Raw genomic sequence first — 17,962 nt, 5'->3', positions numbered from 1 at the left:
AGACTAAGCATCCAAGATAAGTGTTTCAACCAAGTGCCTAATGAATTCAAGTCACTGTCTGTGATGTGTACATAAGCAAGCTTAGCAACAAGATGCATTGCTCTGTTTATATGCAGGACTGAAATCCTGGCATGAATTACACTGACATAAATAGCAAAAGCTGCCACTGGTTTCAGTGAGTTCAGGATTTTACCACACAAGAAGCGGCATACTTGTATTATGTTCAGACTTTACCTTTGGTCACTACCAGCTATATCACTAAAGTAATGTTACGTCATACTTGTTTATTAATATTTCCTTTATGTATTAAATACAAGTTTGGAAGTGTGAGCTAACAACCACCTCCTGTCTCCATGCAACTGAAGAATCATTAATTGTTCCAGTATCACCAATTTAGTTCAGACTAAGAGAGGCTGGGCTGTATCACAGGACCATCAACTCTCCAACAGCACAAGCTCCTACTCAAAATAAGCGTTACTTTCCTCTGCAGACCACCCAGTGTCTACCTCTCCCTGAAGTTTCTGACTCTGAATGATAGAGCACAAGCAATCTCTAGCCAGGATTCTCAGAAATGGCTTTTCATGTGCTTACGAGTTTATGAATAATTAACTTGAGACAGTGAAAAGGGACTGGTTTCCAGAGACCACTTGGAAACAACAGTTCCCAAAAAACATGTTTCCAGAAAAAGGAATCATATTTCTCCCCATTCTTGGCAGCTCTCTAACGTACAACTCCGACTAATCTCGTTGTCCTCCTTTCTGAATCACAAAGGCCTGGTTTCCCTCTGCTTATCTGACCTCACAAACCAGCCCAACATCAATTACACATTTCTGATCTAACTAGCAGTGTTGTAGCTATGAGTCTTTAAGGATGTTAGCAAGTTTGTGCGGAGAAGTAAGATGGTTTATTTGACCAACTGATACGACGTGGGGAGGCGGGAGAAGAGATGGTCAAGTTTTGGTGCAAACAATCTTATTTATTCCTCCTCTTCTCTGTCCCTCAGACAAGGCTCCTTCCACCAGTTGCTCTGGCTGGCTTGCTACCTTCTTACACACAAAGTAAATACTCTCGCCTTAGAGTCGTATGCCACTCTGTGGTTAACACACTCCCTCTAAAAAACATGCTTTGACTCCAACTTGCTAGAAAGGTACACTGCAACGTAGAGTGCAACATCTTTTAACGTATATGTGGGAGGTTTGCTAAGGAGAAGCTGCTAGGCTAACATGCTTTCTTCTCAAAGAGCTAATAATAAATGAGAACGTTGCTATTACAGTAGAGATTACTACAAATTTATGCTTTCTTTTTCATGAGGACTAACCATCTAGGCTCTGAACACCAGCTGTAAACAAAAAGATGGGAGGCAGAAACAGCCAGAGTCCATATAGTTGAAGAGAAAACTGCTCTGTTTATACTATTTTTGTCAAAAAACTGTATACTCAAATTAGCTGAAACAATTTGTCATTTCAGGTTAAGCAGGGTGAACTGTTTAAGCCAACAAGCCTAGAGAGAGTTTCAAAGTCTAAATACATTTTTGTCTGAAAATATTTTTCAAGATTTCCTGAACTTCCATTGTTTAGAACATTCAATAAATACACTGAAGCATCTAACTTTAGACTCATTTCACTTGAAACATTTAACACAAATTGAAACATTTTGTTCAATCTAAAAATTATCATTTGTCAATTTCATTTTGTCAATCTAAAATTTATCATTTATAAAACAATAAAATTTATCATTTGGATTTTGGTTGAAATAATGTTCATTTTGATTTAAGAAAAATCATTGATTTGCTCAGCTCTGACGATTACTCTTTCAGAAGGCCCTTTGCTGTCTCAGTCTTGTTGCTCCTCTTGTGTGGCACTTGCCTTCCAACTGCAGCTGGGAAATAAGAACTACAAGTATTAGGAAAAACTTCAGAATATTCTCTCCATCTTTAACATATCTGGCTTTGTATTACATAAATTACATTCCTCCCCTTTGATTTGCAAAGCACCTAGCAACTCAAGGAAATCACTGGCCTGATGCAGCCACTATTCTCACATCCACCTGAAGATAAAGAACACTTTTTTTCACTCCCACAGAGAAGCTTTGCTGTGATGAAGCTGCATTACCCCCTCTGTTATGACCCATCCTCTTCGAGCCTGCCAGGCTATCAACAGGCAGAAGGGAGATCCTCACCCAGGGGAAACACATCACCCTTAACAGCTGGCAGCTGCCTTCAATTACTGCTATGCTCAAGCCACAGGTCGTCTCCTTGAAACCAAATTTCACTGGTACCTCTGGAGCTTTCCTTGTCTACAAAGTTTGACCAGGCGGATGCTAATTTTGGGGGTTTTTTTCTTTCTTTCCTTTAGCTCCTGTGAGTTGGGTATTGACACACGCAGAAAAAGTAGGTCTGAGCAAACCTTTTCTGGCACTGAAAGCTCCTTTGACAAGTACAATATTTTCAATAAAATATTTTCAGTAACTTTAGTTAAGGGGGGAGAAAAAAACTTGAGAATAGCATCTTTGTGAGCAGTATTTTATTCTGTTTATTTGTTGGCTTCCCTTGCACATCCCACATCATTTAGAGACCTATGCAGTCAGTGCATCCAAAAAAACAAACAAACAAACAAACAAACAAATATTGTGCCTAGGTAACACCATCAAGCACAATCCCATACGCTGGTACTCTGCATCTGCTGGTACTCTGCATCTCCGTGGCCCTGTCTGCAAATCATTGCCCCCCTCCTAAGGGAGTTACACACCCTACTACCACATTGCCACTCTTGTTCCAAGCCAACCCCGCCTAACCAGAAAAGCTGAGGCTAGCAGGGTCTTCCTTTTAAACAGTCCACAAGATCCCTTGTAGAAAAGGAGGCAGGAGCCAATACAAGCATAAGGGTCTGTCTGTAAATCTTCCCCTGAGGGCAGTAAATCAGAATGTCTCTCTCTGATGATTTAAAGGGAACCTGCCAATCCTGATAATGGGAATGCTTTCTGGTACTCCTTTCTATACACCCACAGAAAAAGCAAGACTCTGTATTTCCCAACACAGATGAGGACGTTAAAGAACAAGGTAGGATTTCAGCTGTACGCTCAGCAGGAGGATGCACAGAGGAGATCATTACTTCTGCCTTTTACCGTTTATTTTTAAATTCTGCCAGATAACAGCTTTCATTATGCTGAAAATAGTTTTGGCCACAGTTCCACTACCTCTTATTTTTATTCAGTCAGACTGTTAAAAATTAATGAAGAGGATGCACTATTGATTCCAAAAGGGCACTTTGCAGAGCATCCAAATCAAATATCCCTCGATACATCTCCACAGTCTTCCCCAGCGGTAATATAGTTAGTGTACAACTTAAACCTGTATTTTAGAGAACACATAAAGCTTTCTCTCCAGACACAGCATATACAGGCTGAAACAGAAAAGCTGGAGAAAGCTTTCTGGGAGAGGCAGAAGACCTTTTTTTTTTTTTTCTTCCCTTTTTAATAAAAATCTTCCATTGTGAAGAGGGCCAACTCTAAGCATAAAAGCGCACATTTTCAAGGATCTAATACAGAGGTCACCAGGGGATGGAAATCTCCCACTGATCCTGGTTGGGTTGGGTATCAATCATTTTTTTCCCCTTTGTCTGTGTTGTGGTCATTGCTGGCCAACGCTGCTTTGTCTGCCACGCACGTGTGACTTCCCACAGAGGTGCAGTAATGCAGAGAAGTGGAGCCAGAGTCCTACCCTGCACTGACCGGGGGGCCCTCAAGCACCTGGCGGCTGTGCAGAAGGGAAAGAAGGAATTAATAGCATTTCAAAAGTGCCATGAAAGATGCAAAGTACATAAAGAGGAACTCAAGGAAGAAAGGAGGACAGTGATGTAATGAAGAGTAAATCAAAAGAATTTCACACACAGGTAAACTAAGTTCAATATATATATATATGTATATATATATGACATTTTTCTTTAACCACATAATTGCTGGAGCTTTGTCATATCCAGGCTGGATTCAACTTTTAAAAAGACCATGGTTAATCATGGCAATGAGATAAAACAGTAAAAAAAAGGAATAAAACATCAGCATATCAAACTAGGAAGTAAGAGCATCCTCAGAAGACCACCCTCAGAATGGGGGTGGGGGAAAGGAGTCTCTGGTACTATTAGAAGGGGATTCGTCCAGGCCATAGATGCAGCCACAATGGACCCAGCTGCACTGTTAGTTTTCAGCTGCTGACAATTCTTTTGTTATATTGCATTTATAAACACTAACATAAAGAGGCAGTTGAAAAATTGTTTAGTCCTCCAAACCCACACTTCCCTCCTACCCCAGAACTAACACACAAAAACCCAGAATCATACTGTCACATGATAAAAGAATGATTTATTAGAGCAACTTTATGATAAAATTATATAAAATAACAATTTATTTTTTTTAAAGACATCCACAATATCACCTCGGAACAAAATGTACATATACTGCCTATAATCCAAACAAAAATAAATTACCATTAAAAAAAAAAAAAAGCAGAAAAAATAGGGGTGGAAGAAACAAATCAAATTATACACAGCATTTCAAGAGGGTGTGGAAAAGAGAAAATCATTAATCAATTGAAGTTATACAAACGTGTTTCAGCTTTACTCTCAGACAGCTCAGCTTGCATTTGTGTTGCATGCAAATGGAATGATCCAGTGAACAGTTCAGAACAGCGGAATCAGCAGCATAACAACAGCAGATAGTGAAATAGGCACAATTCAGCACAGGGCACATCCAAAGTGAACAGGTAGTTCTGTCTGTTTTTTGCAAAAATTATACACATTTACTGAACTTCAAAAATAGCTAGTGTGGTCTGCAAACCCAAAGAAAAAACTAGTAGAATCTTGCACTTAAATACTTTACTTTTTTTTTTTTTTTTTCCTTTTTTTCCCCTCTCCCTCAGTAGGCTGTATGTAAACATTCCACTAGTTTTACCTTTACTAAAATACTCAAAGATGATGTAGACGTTCTTTTCTCCTGGAGCACGACCACAACGTGACATTGCTGTAGATACATAGGTCCTCGCTCACAAAGCTTGTACACATTCTCACAGGAATTTACATTCATTCCATCATAGCAGAGTAACAAGTTTTTACATTTGAAAGAACTGAACTGAGAACATGGTTTTCAAGTATAATGGAAGAACTACGGACTGGGATTTTGAAAGGTGTCAAGGCATCAGGCACCCAAATCGTACCGACAGCCAGGAGGACCTGAACACCCGCTTTCCTCAAACTTTGAAAATCCCAGCCTCATTACATTTCTTTAGTCAAATACAAAAAACATGAAAGCAACATGGTATGAAAATGACCCACGGGTCAGTGCCGCCCTTACCAAGCTCAAGGAAAAGCCTATCCACAGCTCACTGAAGCCAACAGGAATCCCATGCACTGATCCCGGGCCAACTAGATACACCACTACGCAGCTGTTATGTTCACACTGGAATCACACAGAGGCATGTTTTCATCGGTGCACACAGTACTGCTTATAAGAATGAACAATGAATAAAGTGAATAAAGGAGTTATAATTATGTGGCTAGCTCTTTGGCTTATCTGGAGCAGAGCAGACAAGTGCAAACAGGGTGTACTTCAGAAGCGGTGAATACAGAAAAACCTACTACATTTCACCACTGATTAACAAGACTGTTTCGAATGCAAAGATTCAAGCATGAATGTTGTGTCAGGACACAGAAGCATTTTATATTTTGGTTGAGTCATAAATAAAACAAATCAAGCTGTTCTCCTTCTCCCTCCACACATACACTTTCCAAATTATTAACAGACACCAACTGTTGCATCCCTATTAGCCATTTGTAGAGGTATCATATTTTATGCGTTGCCTTAATTGATGTAAGGTGCCTGTGGGCTCTCTCTCAAATTCAGACCAGAGCAACCAAGGAAGAAAATCCATCCCTGATGTGTTCATGAATGAAGGAAGAATCAAGCAATTTTCAAGTGAAAGTAAACAGAAGTCACATCACGGACGCGTTGCAGAGAAACAAAATCCACTAGAGCATAGCCATGAAGATGTGGAAACGTGGTAACAAATAATAATAAAAATCAGATGTCTGAGTAATTAATGTGTCTCTATATCAGAACCGAAACTAACAGCAATACCTTATCTGTGAAGGTCTCAGCTCTTAGTGAGTTGGGGTAGCACCTGGTCATATCAAACCCTATCCAAGAAGGGCTTGAAAAAGTGTGTCATAGATGTCAGGAACAATCCTACCACTTAGGATATTCATCAAGGACACAGTCAGGTATTTCGAGAAAAGACAGATCAGAATAAACGACTGAATGAACACCACATTCAGACAATGCATATGTTACAGACAGGAACGTATCAAGGACGATTTTTTTTTTCTTTTTATTCTGCAGGGTATGTTTAATGTTGTCGTCATCTGTGAAATTCAGCAGATTTCTTCACAGAAGAGCATCTCCACACAAGCAGATGAGTCTTATTACCTACTGGAAATCTTAGAAGGATATTTATACCTACTCTTTGCCAGCAAGCACCTTCCACACTCAAAAGAAACTAATGGCCTGTTGGCATACTCCCAGTTTGGGACTGATCCTGTTTTTGCTGAAATCAATAGGAAGCTTCCACTGGCTTCCCCAGGAAAGCAATCGTGCTCTTTGCTAGTAGATTAAAGACTGTGTGAGCATCCCTATATATTTAAATTATTTTAACTGGTTCCCACTTTTACAACATCCTAGAAAAAAGCTCAGGTAACTACTTAAGCTAACTACAAAGTATCCCCTACCCATCCCAAAATATGAAGTCAGCACACAAAAAGCAGTCAAGCTTGGGAAAACATTTTCATTGGTTAAACGACACGCTGTATAAGGGCAAAATGGAACTTATCTGCTCACCTTTCCCAGTACACGTATCTACCATAACCTATGAAAGAAGAGTAGATTTCTTTACCTGATTATTGTTTATTGACCAAGAAGAATGAAAAAGGAATCGATACAAGAGGAAAAAAAACACCACACGGGAAGCAAGCACATCTGGAAGAGGTCCCCTCAAAAACAAAATTTTTCTTCTTAAAACAAAGCCACAAAAATTGCTTAGAATTTTGCAGCTTAACTGAAAGATAGACTACAAAAAGAAACTTTTTTTAAACAAGAAAATGCTCAGTGCAACTGCAAATAATCCTTAGTGTTCCTAGGATCATAACAGACCAAAAATAAACTCCAGACAAAAATTTAAAATGCACTAACTGCTTGACACTGTTGAATAGTTTCTGAAGAATAGCAGAGGATGGTGGGTTTTCAAGTACATTTGCATTGAAAAAAACTGCATGACAGAACTAGCAGTAAAGGTGAAGCTACATTTAAGCCATTATTTTTAGAGTGCCATCAAGTGAACACTAGTTCACAACTGTGCAATTAAGTTTATTACATAAGCCATTGGAACAGATGTTTTTCTTAGAAATTAGCTGATCACAAACATCTTGGTCTTTGGCCCAACCAGGAGCATTTGTAGCTCATTTTTAGAAGATTTTATATTTAAAAAAAAAAAAAAAAAAAACCTTAAAGATGACAATTGTACTAAAATCATGAAAATTTGGCAAGCTAAAGTGTAAAACCTGATTTTTTGTACCTACACCTGAAACTTTGGGCCTGCAACCTGGTCAAAAACAGAAACTGCATTAGTAGTTTTTACATTCATACCATCACTGTTAATTTTTACACTTTTCCAATGGAAAAACAAAGGGTTCTATCTTATTTTGGTTTTTGGACTGAACACACGATACACAACTTCAGTGTTGCCTCCTTTTTATAAGCACTGAAAAGGACTTTTTATACAATTGCAGTAAGAGTTTCTCCTAGAAACCTGCTATATTGCACCATCACTCTGTTGGATTTGCACATTGATTCCAACAGAATTGTAATGCTCCACTTGTAAAATTAAAAACAACAAACAAAATCAAAACAAATCTAGTGCCAAACAAAGTGGGTTTTTTTGTTTTTTTGTTTTTTTAAATCGCACCTCATTACAACTGAATAATTATAAACAGGCTAATGCAAGAACACTTTTGCTTCGGTCGCACTGAATGGAGGGTACGTAAAGCCTGTTTTCTTATGGCACACTGGAAGAATAAGTGAGTAATTTTCTAAAAATCAGTTTGCCTCTATGCTGAATGTGTGCTGCTCCACAGTGCTTGTCTTGTTTAAAAGGCATACACAGACTTGCCATTCACCCTCCCAGCATAGATTTTTTTTTGTGCAATGTGTTAGCAATCTAAACAACTGCTCCACACAAACTGTCCACAAACCACTCATACACAGTACTAATGCGACAGTAGATTACAATATGATAGCAATACAAAATACCGTATCAGATCACATATTTCTCCCCATCTGGAATGAAATTTGAATCCTGTAAGCTAGAAGACCCACAGTTCGATTTCTGTGTGTAGTTTCTCATCTGTGCTGGGGACAACGTCTCCAGTGTGGACCCAGAAGCGTTAGCAGTCCTGACTTTAGTAGCTGTAGATTGCTTAGCAGCAGAAGATGCTTTGTTACTGGCAACCACATCCAAGTTTCCAGTAGGGTCAATGATAGCATTTATGACTGGGGAAAGAAAGGGGAGGGGGGGGGAAAAAAAAAAAAAAAAAAAAGAAAGAGAGAGATACTCACACACACATTAGCAGCACTCAGCAGAGTTTCTGAACAGAAGTTTTCTAGCCTTCAGAATTGTAGACAGGGACAGTGCTTGTGTTCATTAGAGTCACAATATTTTATTTATTAATATCTTTAGATATAAGCAACTTTAATAGGCAAAAACCTCTCCCAAACTAAAACTATGAGGACTTTAAGCTTTCTGTTGTTGTACAAGATGAGACTTTTTTTTTTTTTTTTAAACACATCTAAGTTTCTATAGGATGCAAGAAGTGTCCACTGAGATTATGTTGCCTTCTCTATTTCACGGAGTTCTACATGCAAGATTCAGGTCAATGAGAGCCAAAAGCACAGAACTTATTGGCTGAAAGAGCTGCTAAACATTATTTCAGCAGAAAAGACCTTTGCCAGTTATTCTGATATGAACATGCTAATTACCACAAAGTATATCCACATCAATAGCTTCCACTTTTCAAAAGTCAACATTTTTCTTAAAAGTTGGCAGCAGAGTAAAAATCTACTGTTCATTCCATATGCACTTGTCTGAGAGCATCATGCAAACAAACTGAACTACTGCATCTTTTCCCAGTTTTCACTGGCAAATCAAGCCACAGTATTTCATTTTGTACAAGTTACTGGCATTTATGAGACAAAAAGAACACTAAGAGAGACCTACCTTCAAGTTGTTTTTGAACTCTCCTGAGCTCCTTCAGGATAGAACTGATTTCCTAGAATCAAATGCATCAGAACAGAGAGTTAGTTAACCAACCAAGTACTCAACTACGATAAGAAACTTGTCGTACTCTTTCTGCCTTTTTCTGATCAGGTATATTCACATTCAGTTCCACCCTTGCTCAAGTTACTATATTATTGAGCAGGAAAAGCAAAACTAGTATCTGTATTTAGCTGGATTTGGTCAGTGTTCCAAGAGACCTGTGCTCTGCCTCATTTTCCCAAATGCTACTACACCATTCATCTCATAACTACAATGGTTTTGAGATTTCAAATGCTGGCCAGATATCTGGACATGAAGCGTACAAAGGCTCCTCTACACCCATATAAGAACAGAACTACAAAGATATTTGCAAGCTTAACTCTTAGAGCAGTAAAAGCAATTAGCTATGAAGATACCTCTGTAGAGCTGAGCCTACAGGCACAGCTCCTGCACAGAGTTGTATGTGCCCTTAACATTAAGCAAACTTGCTGGGTCCATCACTTAAACCTCTATTGGCAATCTCCATAAATGATAAGAGGCTACTAGAGCACAAATGGGAATTTCGGCTTAGGGGTGTAGCATTTTTACTGCCCTGTTATCAAACTGCAAAAGACACAGAAAACACACACCCACGAGAAACACCTACCTACAACCGAAGCTGTGGGAACTGCTCTTGTAGGGGATGTTTGGGACGATGCTTAAATAAGACCTAGCGACCCTGAACCTGCACATCTGCTAAGGGACTGGGTCTTCAAAGACAAATTATAAGGAAGAGCTTGGTGAAAGTGATAGTAAAACAACTGTTGTTGTTGTTGGTTGCAGGAGCTCACCTTGTTACTGCTTATAACAGCAACAAAAAATGGCAGTTCAACACATGCAAATAGACTAACAATTTCAGAAATAGATGTGAGAAGTGCCAGAGCTTGTTATTTTGGCTGGTTTCTTATAAAGCTTCCATGGACACAAGCTTTTGGTACTTCACTAGGTCTCACGGTCTTACCTTGTTTGATGTCTTCAGAATTGGCACTTCATTTTCCGAGTTAATTTTGGCTTCCATCTCCTCCCAGGTCCTTTCTGAGTTCTGAAACAGAATCCTGCAGCACACAGAGTGGAATAGATCTTAAAATTGCCATCCAAAATCTGCTTTTTTAAAAATAAAAAGACTTAGTTATCACAAGATGTGGCAACAAAGGAGATTAGTAGAGTAGCGACAGGACAAAGAGCATTTCAGCTAATTTAGGAGCAACCCAAAGTCCTTCCCCAAATGAAAAACAGCAGGCTTTGAAGAGCCTTTGCAAGCCTTGGTGATCCACAGGCTGTCCGAGAGTCTTGGGACAGGGGAAGAAAGGGGAGTCAACCCTCCCACAAGAATACATTCTTCTTCCCTCTCTTTCCACGAGTGACACTTCTTAAAGGCAAAGTTAAGGCATCTTCATCCAAACATAAGAGAAAAGAGATGACAAGCAATTATGTTACATCTCCTACACTACCCATACCGTTCCCTGCATCTAGACGAAGAGACTTTCCAAGATGACAATGCATTATCTTCCGCAAGCAACAAATTCATGATCTGCACTTCTTAAAAGAATTCAGCAGCAAGTCAGCATTTCAGGTAAGGGACGAAAAGTTACTTACTTCATTTTTTCAGCTAGGTTTTCCGTATTTTCACGGATTGCATGGGATAACTGGGACACCGGGTTCAACATCAGGTTGTCAAAGATTACCTAAAATATAAAAGCGAATCAGACAGAAAAATCTTTTAGCAAAACTAGCATACAAAACTGGAATTTTTCAGAGTAAACCTCCACTGAAACATCTTTGTCTATGGGAACAATATACAAAGTTCAAGAGAGATAAGAAGCCACACAGCTTTATTGCAGCAGTTTGGCAAAAAAAAAAATAATATTAACTTATTCAGATTGTTTTCTACAAGAGTATAGGAAGAGGCAGAGTTGTCTGCAGTTACCGAACTATGTAAGCATTTCTTCTACTAAAAGAAAGAAAAAGCTTAGAAGACTTTGCATGCCTTACAGGGAAAAACAGAAAAAAGAAAAATTAAAAAAAGGAAAGACCCATAACCCAAAAAGTCCCACAAGTAGTCTCCCTGAAACCATGTAAAGTGATTTCTGTCACAGTTCAAGCAAACAAGAAAAAAAACAACAAACCAAAAACAAATCCCTAAACAAAAAAAAACAACCCAAAGCCAAAACATTCAAGTCTTGTTACACAACAGAATCCACAGGTTTCTGCCACAAAAGCTTCAGGTTCTCCTGCATCAGCTGGGGGCGCTCTGGACCCACACCTTTTATTCAACCTTGGCACCTCTCTACAGGAGAGGTCAGAGATTGCTTCAAGGAAGTCACAGGACATGATCAAAATGGATGGCTCAGCCCAAGTGCCTGCTCCATTAGTCAGCTGGAGCCACGCTCCGCCTGCAGAGCTGGGGCTGACTGCACTTGAGCCCAGCTCTCCCTTCCTGCAGGAGGGCACAGACTCCTTAGAGCCTCTGCTCCTGCGTGCTCTTCTCTAGTGGAGCAGGCATGGAAAAGACAGAGCAGAGCAACAGCTAGCCCACCTCATAGCACCTCAGCAACCCACTCCTCCTCTCCCAGGTGCCATCTCCTTGCTATGCCCCTCACCCATCTCATCCCCAGCCTTGAATTTCAGGCCGGGCTTCCTCATCCTTTAGTAGCATCCCTTAACTCCTAAGTTGCCTCCCTCTCTCACCTCAGAACAAAGGGAATAGAGAGTGTTCAGACTGCATACACTGGAGCGAGCCAAGCAGAACTTGGGGCTCGCATCCTGCAAGGGACCCGGCAGGGAGCCTGCTGTGCCAAAGCACTCGAGCCCGGTGCAGAGATCTGTCACAAGGTCCAGCTTCTGCTGCTGCTGCTCCGCGGGCAGCTCCAACTAGCATGCCCGTGGCAGAAGGTACCTTTACTGATTAGGAACAACTACTCTCACACCAAGATTTCCAGTCATTAAACCACTGGTGTGGCACATTTCAAAATGTGAGCCTTTTCTGTTTCTTTAGGAGAGCAATGCAATAGCCTATGTGGGCTCTGACATTGTGAATGCCTCGCCCCAGACAGCAAGTGATCAAGCCTCAGGTTTTAGTGGAGTTTTACATAAGAGAGGAAACTTCCAGTCAACACTGGTTAGAAGGGTGATTCTATTCCTTTTTTCTATTTTTTTTTTTTAAACTATGTATTTCTATGCTACAAGTCAGGGCTCTTAAGAAGTGCACTTCCTTGAATAACCACCTTTGGCAGCTTATAAAGAGGAGATATACATACTACATCGCTTACAACAATGTCATACATAAACTTAGAAAGTAAAGAAAAGGTCGCCTGCCTCCTCGCGGTTTCTTGTCCTTGTTTTTCTTGAGGGATCCTCTTCTCTATTATCATTCATATTTTGGTCAAAATCCCTCAGTTCTGCTGATCCCGGAGGCACTTTCTGGTAGTTCAGACTTGCTTCTGGAATGTGCTGCACCAACTTGGAAATAATGAGTAATGAGTCATTATAAATTGGTAAGGCAGGAGGCACACAGGCAGTCACTGCAGGTATTACAGATTTTCAGGCAAGCCCCAGAGGAACACCGATTCATTTAAGTCTTGTTCAGACAGGTATGGTTTACCAAGCAAATCATTAGACCTCAGTCCTGCAAACATTTACCCACTGGAGTCATCCCCCAAAACTCAATAGGGCTTTTCCCGGTTTATACTTTTGAGAGTTTGACTACTAGTTGAAAAGTACATCTTTGTCTTTTCTGAATTTAGATTAAAACTCAGAAAGGCCTTGATTTGCTGTATCTTATGTTTTAATATATCAAGCTAAAAGATCAACGTAACATTAAAGGGACATTCCAATTAACTAGAAACCATTTAGTAACACATGGAAGAGATGAAAATGCAATACAAAACCACTGATAATGCAAATAATAAACGGGAAAAACAGAAGAGACGGGACAACCACTCTGTTGGGTTAACCGACAAGACAAAAACTCTAAAAGGAGGTGAGGAAAATAACAGTGACAAGACAGAGGTACAAAATAATGGGATGGAAAGTGCACCTGAGATGGATATGCCAGCCGAAAAGATCTACGAGCAATCTGTGTTAAAACAGAAACAAAGAGATCAATGCTCCTGAATGACGGTGACAGCAAGTATCAAAGAGAACACAAGTGCCGTTATTTTGGGGTGACATTCCCACAAGCGCATTCGAGAGGAGCATCACTCGGGTACCCCCCAGCATGCACCGAACCAGGCGGAGAATCTGGTCACTAACCAGTTCTGCAGAGGTGGTCGCGGGCAGCTCCCCACTTACTTTGCAATGGACTGTGCTGGGCAAAATCCAACAGCCCTCTGAGCACAAAGAACGGATTGCAAATATCGTCTAGGAGGTGCTCGGGTTGGCAACAGCACACAGCTCTCAAGAGCGAAATCAAGAGGAAACTGTGTGCCATCCAAGGTCCAGGCTCCCCAAACACTATGCAATAGCACTCAGGTTATCAACAGGCAGGAGGCATGAGACATTATGCTACAGGGGCACAACAGCCAAAGTGTTTAGACGATAAGCTTCCTTTTTTAAGCATCCTTTTGTGAACTGCAGAAGCAATTAATAAGTTAGGCTGGCTGCAGCGGTGAAAACAGTGTCAGAAGCAAAGAGTAATCAGGAGATATTCCTATGGTCTGGAAGTTCTCAGCACAACCCGTGAAAAACTGTAAGAGCAGTATCATTTCCATCATGACCAAGACATCTGAACGCATAGCCTGATCTGTTCTCATGCTTTCTGTTCTGTCACCGTTTCCTCTCATCAAACCAACAGTCATACTAAGTACCTTAAGCAACAACTACGGGAATCTAATTGAGATTTTAAGTTTTTTGCTATACCATTATCAACTTTAAAACAAAACAAAACAAGAATGAAAGAAAAAAAGACCAAACCTAAAGAATGCCATGCAGGCGACTCTACTTGCAGCAGCTGAGTTTTCAGTTTGACTGTTCAGCTTTGCCAAAGGTTTGCTCCTGTAAAACCTACACATCCACAATCCAAGGCATCCCAAGCAACCCGTGACTTTGGGAAACAGAAATCATGAAGGTTTTAACCTTGCTGAACACCTTTTGTTTTGCTCAACTTGTAGCAGCGTTCAGCTCAGTATTCAGCTCCAAGAATCTGTATTATTATATACTGCACAGCTGAGGGCTACAAAAAAGAACATCACTCTGAACATGCACTAGGAACTTAAAACCTCCTTGGTTAACATCCAAGCCAATATTGGACCTGAAGGGACAAAACACAAAGAGTAAGGCTTAAATTTAAGGCTCCATCTTAACTTGTAAGGGTACACACATGATTTTAATTTTTAGCCAAGTTTTGTAATAAAAGTAATTTAAAAAGCAATTCATCCAGGCTGAAAAATGCCTGGTGGTCCCACACAGCAAACATTGCTTATTCACACATTTACTAAGAGTAAACTAAACTTTACCAGATGTTTCTATTACATTACTATAGTAGAAGCTTCTCATCACTATGCCCTTTGCTAGAATATTTAATATAAAATTATTTACTAAACACTCACAAAATTCACAGTACTTAGCATCACACACTATGATCTTCAAAGATTTCCTAGGGGACTATCCTGCTTTGAGCTAAAACAATCATCATAACACAGATCCAGCAGCACCCGAACTTGCCTAAGGCCCCCCTCTCAAAGGCACCCACTGATTTTAATCCAGTTTCAAAGATATGAGGCATGTTTATTAAACCCCACAATCAGTTTATATTACTGGCATTTGTAACATAGCCTCAAGATGCAAAGTTTGGGATCCCAAGCTATTCAGCAGTCAGCATTAAGTGTCAGCATCGGCGCAGAAAGCCCTGCTGACATAACCTACTCCTGGCTCTTGTTAACACAGGACAGCTCCAGTAACGCGTGGTAGCAGCCTGGCTCTAATTCAAATGGTCTCCCAAGCTGCTGGCCCTCCTGAAATTACTAGGTTATCTAACCCTACCTGAAACAAGTCTACTTAGGAGCCTTTAATGCTGTTTCAGCTATTACTGGCCGAGTGCACCAAAGGTACTAGAAGCGGATGAAGAACAGGAGCGTCTCACGCCATGCCAACAAGGGTGAGCAATACTCTCTCACTGTGCTGGGGAACCATGTTGGAGCCAGAGTGCCAGAGCGAAGCATGCTCACGTCTTCAATTCTTCTCCTTACTGCCAGTTTATAATTCGGCATTATGGCTCCCAATCTGTCCTCACGGGCTCCTATCAGGGCTTCTTCATTCACAACACCATACGATCTCAAAAACCCACCAATCCCCTGCTGCAGTGGTGGGTACTGCCTGGAGCACTGCACAGAGCAAAACACAGCCCTGCGTTTGCTCTCCCACTGTTGCAAGGGGGCCGACTGATATGTATCATTCCTCCTCTGTTACCTACAGGAGAAATATCTAACAGCAGGGAACATCCCTGCGTATATGCTGACTTATGGTTGCACTCAAAAAAAAAAAAAAAAAAAAAAAAAAAGAGGCAGGTGTCCTGCTTGGCTAGCAGTAAGCTGGTGCTGAGTGCTGCTCATTGCCAAATACTGCCAGAATTTAGTTTGCAACTGAAGTAGGGTAGATTTGTCACCATAACTGCTCAAGACAATAACAAAAAAGGCAGTTTTGCAGGTGTGGCATTCGAATGGAACAACACTATCTCAGAGCCAGTAGCTATTGTGAAACATTTGTGTACCAGAGGCTCAGACAAAGCCAAATGGCCCCAGGGTAGAAACCCTCCCTGAGAAGGCCAGGGCTGACCACAGCCACAAGCACCTGTTCTTCTGGGAATCTCTCTAAACTTCTGCTTTGCACTTCAATAATGAACACAAAGTCCTAGAGCCTCCAAACACTCTTGTCAGAATAAGAAACTTGGCCCTCATCTTTGAATCCTGTTTAGGAGAGGCCTACAGTCCTCACAACAGTCAGAGAACAGAGAGCCAAGAGGCCCATCTGAGCAGTAAATAAAAGAGCATAAACAATTTTACATTAGCAGCTGGAGCCCACAGGTGACCTTGCAGTTGAGTTTGAGCTGCAAACCTCTGCTGGCCCCTGGGCTGCTGCGCTGGTAAGCCAAATTAAGAAATGACCTCTATCCTTCCCTCTTCGGCGCAGCTAAACTGTGTTACACAGTTTGGGAGGAAGCCGTGGCTAATCCAAAGGGCTGGAGGACAGCACTTCTACAGCTGCTACAATGCTGACACTTACATTCAAGGAAATAGTTAATTCCCTTCATCCTTGCCCAACCCTGCTGGCTGGAGAGCAAGGAGTCCTGCCCTGGCCCATCAGTACACAGATGGAGCGAAGTGATCTAAGAAACACCTGCACAGCAAAGGACACAGCACAAGTACAAAGTACACAGCTCTGGTGTGCAGCCAGAGCACTCGGTCAGCACCTTGACTCAGTCAACCAAAGAGGCTCTCCTGAAAGCCTTCGGAGCGCTAGGAGTGCGGCACGCCACCCCATGCTGTTCCTTGGGTACAGACTTCAGGGACCAAGGTCTGACTAGAGGCCATCAAGTCTTGGGGAGCTGAATCCAACATTTTGGCACCATTTTGGCCCTACTGCTTTCTGGAGACGTAGTAAGGATGCTGTGAACAAGCCAGGCATGCCCTGATACCCATGCAGCCATGCTGAGGAAATGCCTGCTCCCACCTCTTGCAAGGCTGCCTAGAGCACAGAGGAAGGCAAAATAAACAGCACCCTAAATAGACTGCAGTCCATCTTTCTGCTGTGGGTTTTTTGGGTCTTTTGGGGGAAGGGGGGGCAGTCCTTTCTCACCCTGCAGTAACTGGGGATGCTGCCCTCTGGTCTGCCACCGCAGCTGGGCCCCACACATCTGCTAGCATTCAGAGGCTGAGATTTCTGCCGTTTGTGATCTTACCTCTTCTCTCGCTGATATGGTGGAAGCAGGAGTGTTGGGCACAGAGCTGAGGGAGGTGCTTGGTCCCGTCCCCGATGAACTCTGCGAGTCACCGTCTCCAGCAACGTCGTGAATCTCTCGAGCAAGGATGGCCACATCCTTTACCAAGGTCTGGCTTAATCTGAAGCACAGAGCATGCAGGAGGGCCATTAGGATACATCATACAACAAGCCTTATATTAACGTAGTAAAAAAATGAAAATAAAAAAAAACCAAGAAGGGAGTTATAAATATAAAAAGGGCAGCCACAGAGGATTCTTTAGTGGCCAACCACTGGAAGCTTGTACAAATTATAACATCTGCAGGGGCTAAGGAAAGCGGGCTGGGAAGTACACCCAAGGCTGAGCCATCCCTAAGGGCACCAAGGAACGCTCCAGCCGGGTACAAGAACAAAGTAAATCCACTGCTCTCCTATCCCCTCACACAAGTTCACATCTATCGTGCTAAACCCCAGTGGTGTCTAGACCCCGATAAGGTAGTCGGCGGCCACGGTGTGTCTTCATGAGCTCCTCTTATCTGAGCTCTTGTGCCAAGAGCCTCCTGAGATTTTCAGTGGCAGAAGAAATACAGGTTGAATCTGATCTAATGTCTTTGCAGACGTAAGATTCAAAGTAATGGTTTGAAAAAAAGCAAATTCTA

The 17,962-nt window shown here is 41.4% G+C and overlaps 1 protein-coding gene across 4 annotated transcripts in view; it reads right to left on the bottom strand.

Annotated features, from left to right (window-relative positions):
• Positions 1–4,336: 4,336 nt before the first annotated feature.
• Positions 4,337–17,962, bottom strand: part of CEP170B (centrosomal protein 170B) — a 59,779-nt gene continuing 46,153 nt past the window's right edge. For all 4 annotated transcript variants that reach the window (XM_068947253.1, XM_068947254.1, XM_068947252.1 and 1 more), the window contains 7 exons: positions 17,286–17,445; positions 13,428–13,466; positions 12,707–12,850; positions 10,988–11,076; positions 10,353–10,446; positions 9,314–9,365; positions 4,337–8,589 (listed from right to left, as the gene is read on the bottom strand). In XM_068947253.1, coding sequence (XP_068803354.1) covers positions 8,354–8,589; positions 9,314–9,365; positions 10,353–10,446; positions 10,988–11,076; positions 12,707–12,850; positions 13,428–13,466; positions 17,286–17,445 — 814 coding nt within the window. In that variant the 3' untranslated portion in view covers positions 4,337–8,353. The remainder of the gene's footprint in view (positions 8,590–9,313; positions 9,366–10,352; positions 10,447–10,987; positions 11,077–12,706; positions 12,851–13,427; positions 13,467–17,285; positions 17,446–17,962) is intronic.

This window comes from Struthio camelus, chromosome 5, assembly GCF_040807025.1.
Source record: "Struthio camelus isolate bStrCam1 chromosome 5, bStrCam1.hap1, whole genome shotgun sequence".
NCBI lineage: Eukaryota > Metazoa > Chordata > Aves > Struthioniformes > Struthionidae > Struthio > Struthio camelus.
This window is presented reverse-complemented; position numbering and strand designations above follow the sequence as displayed.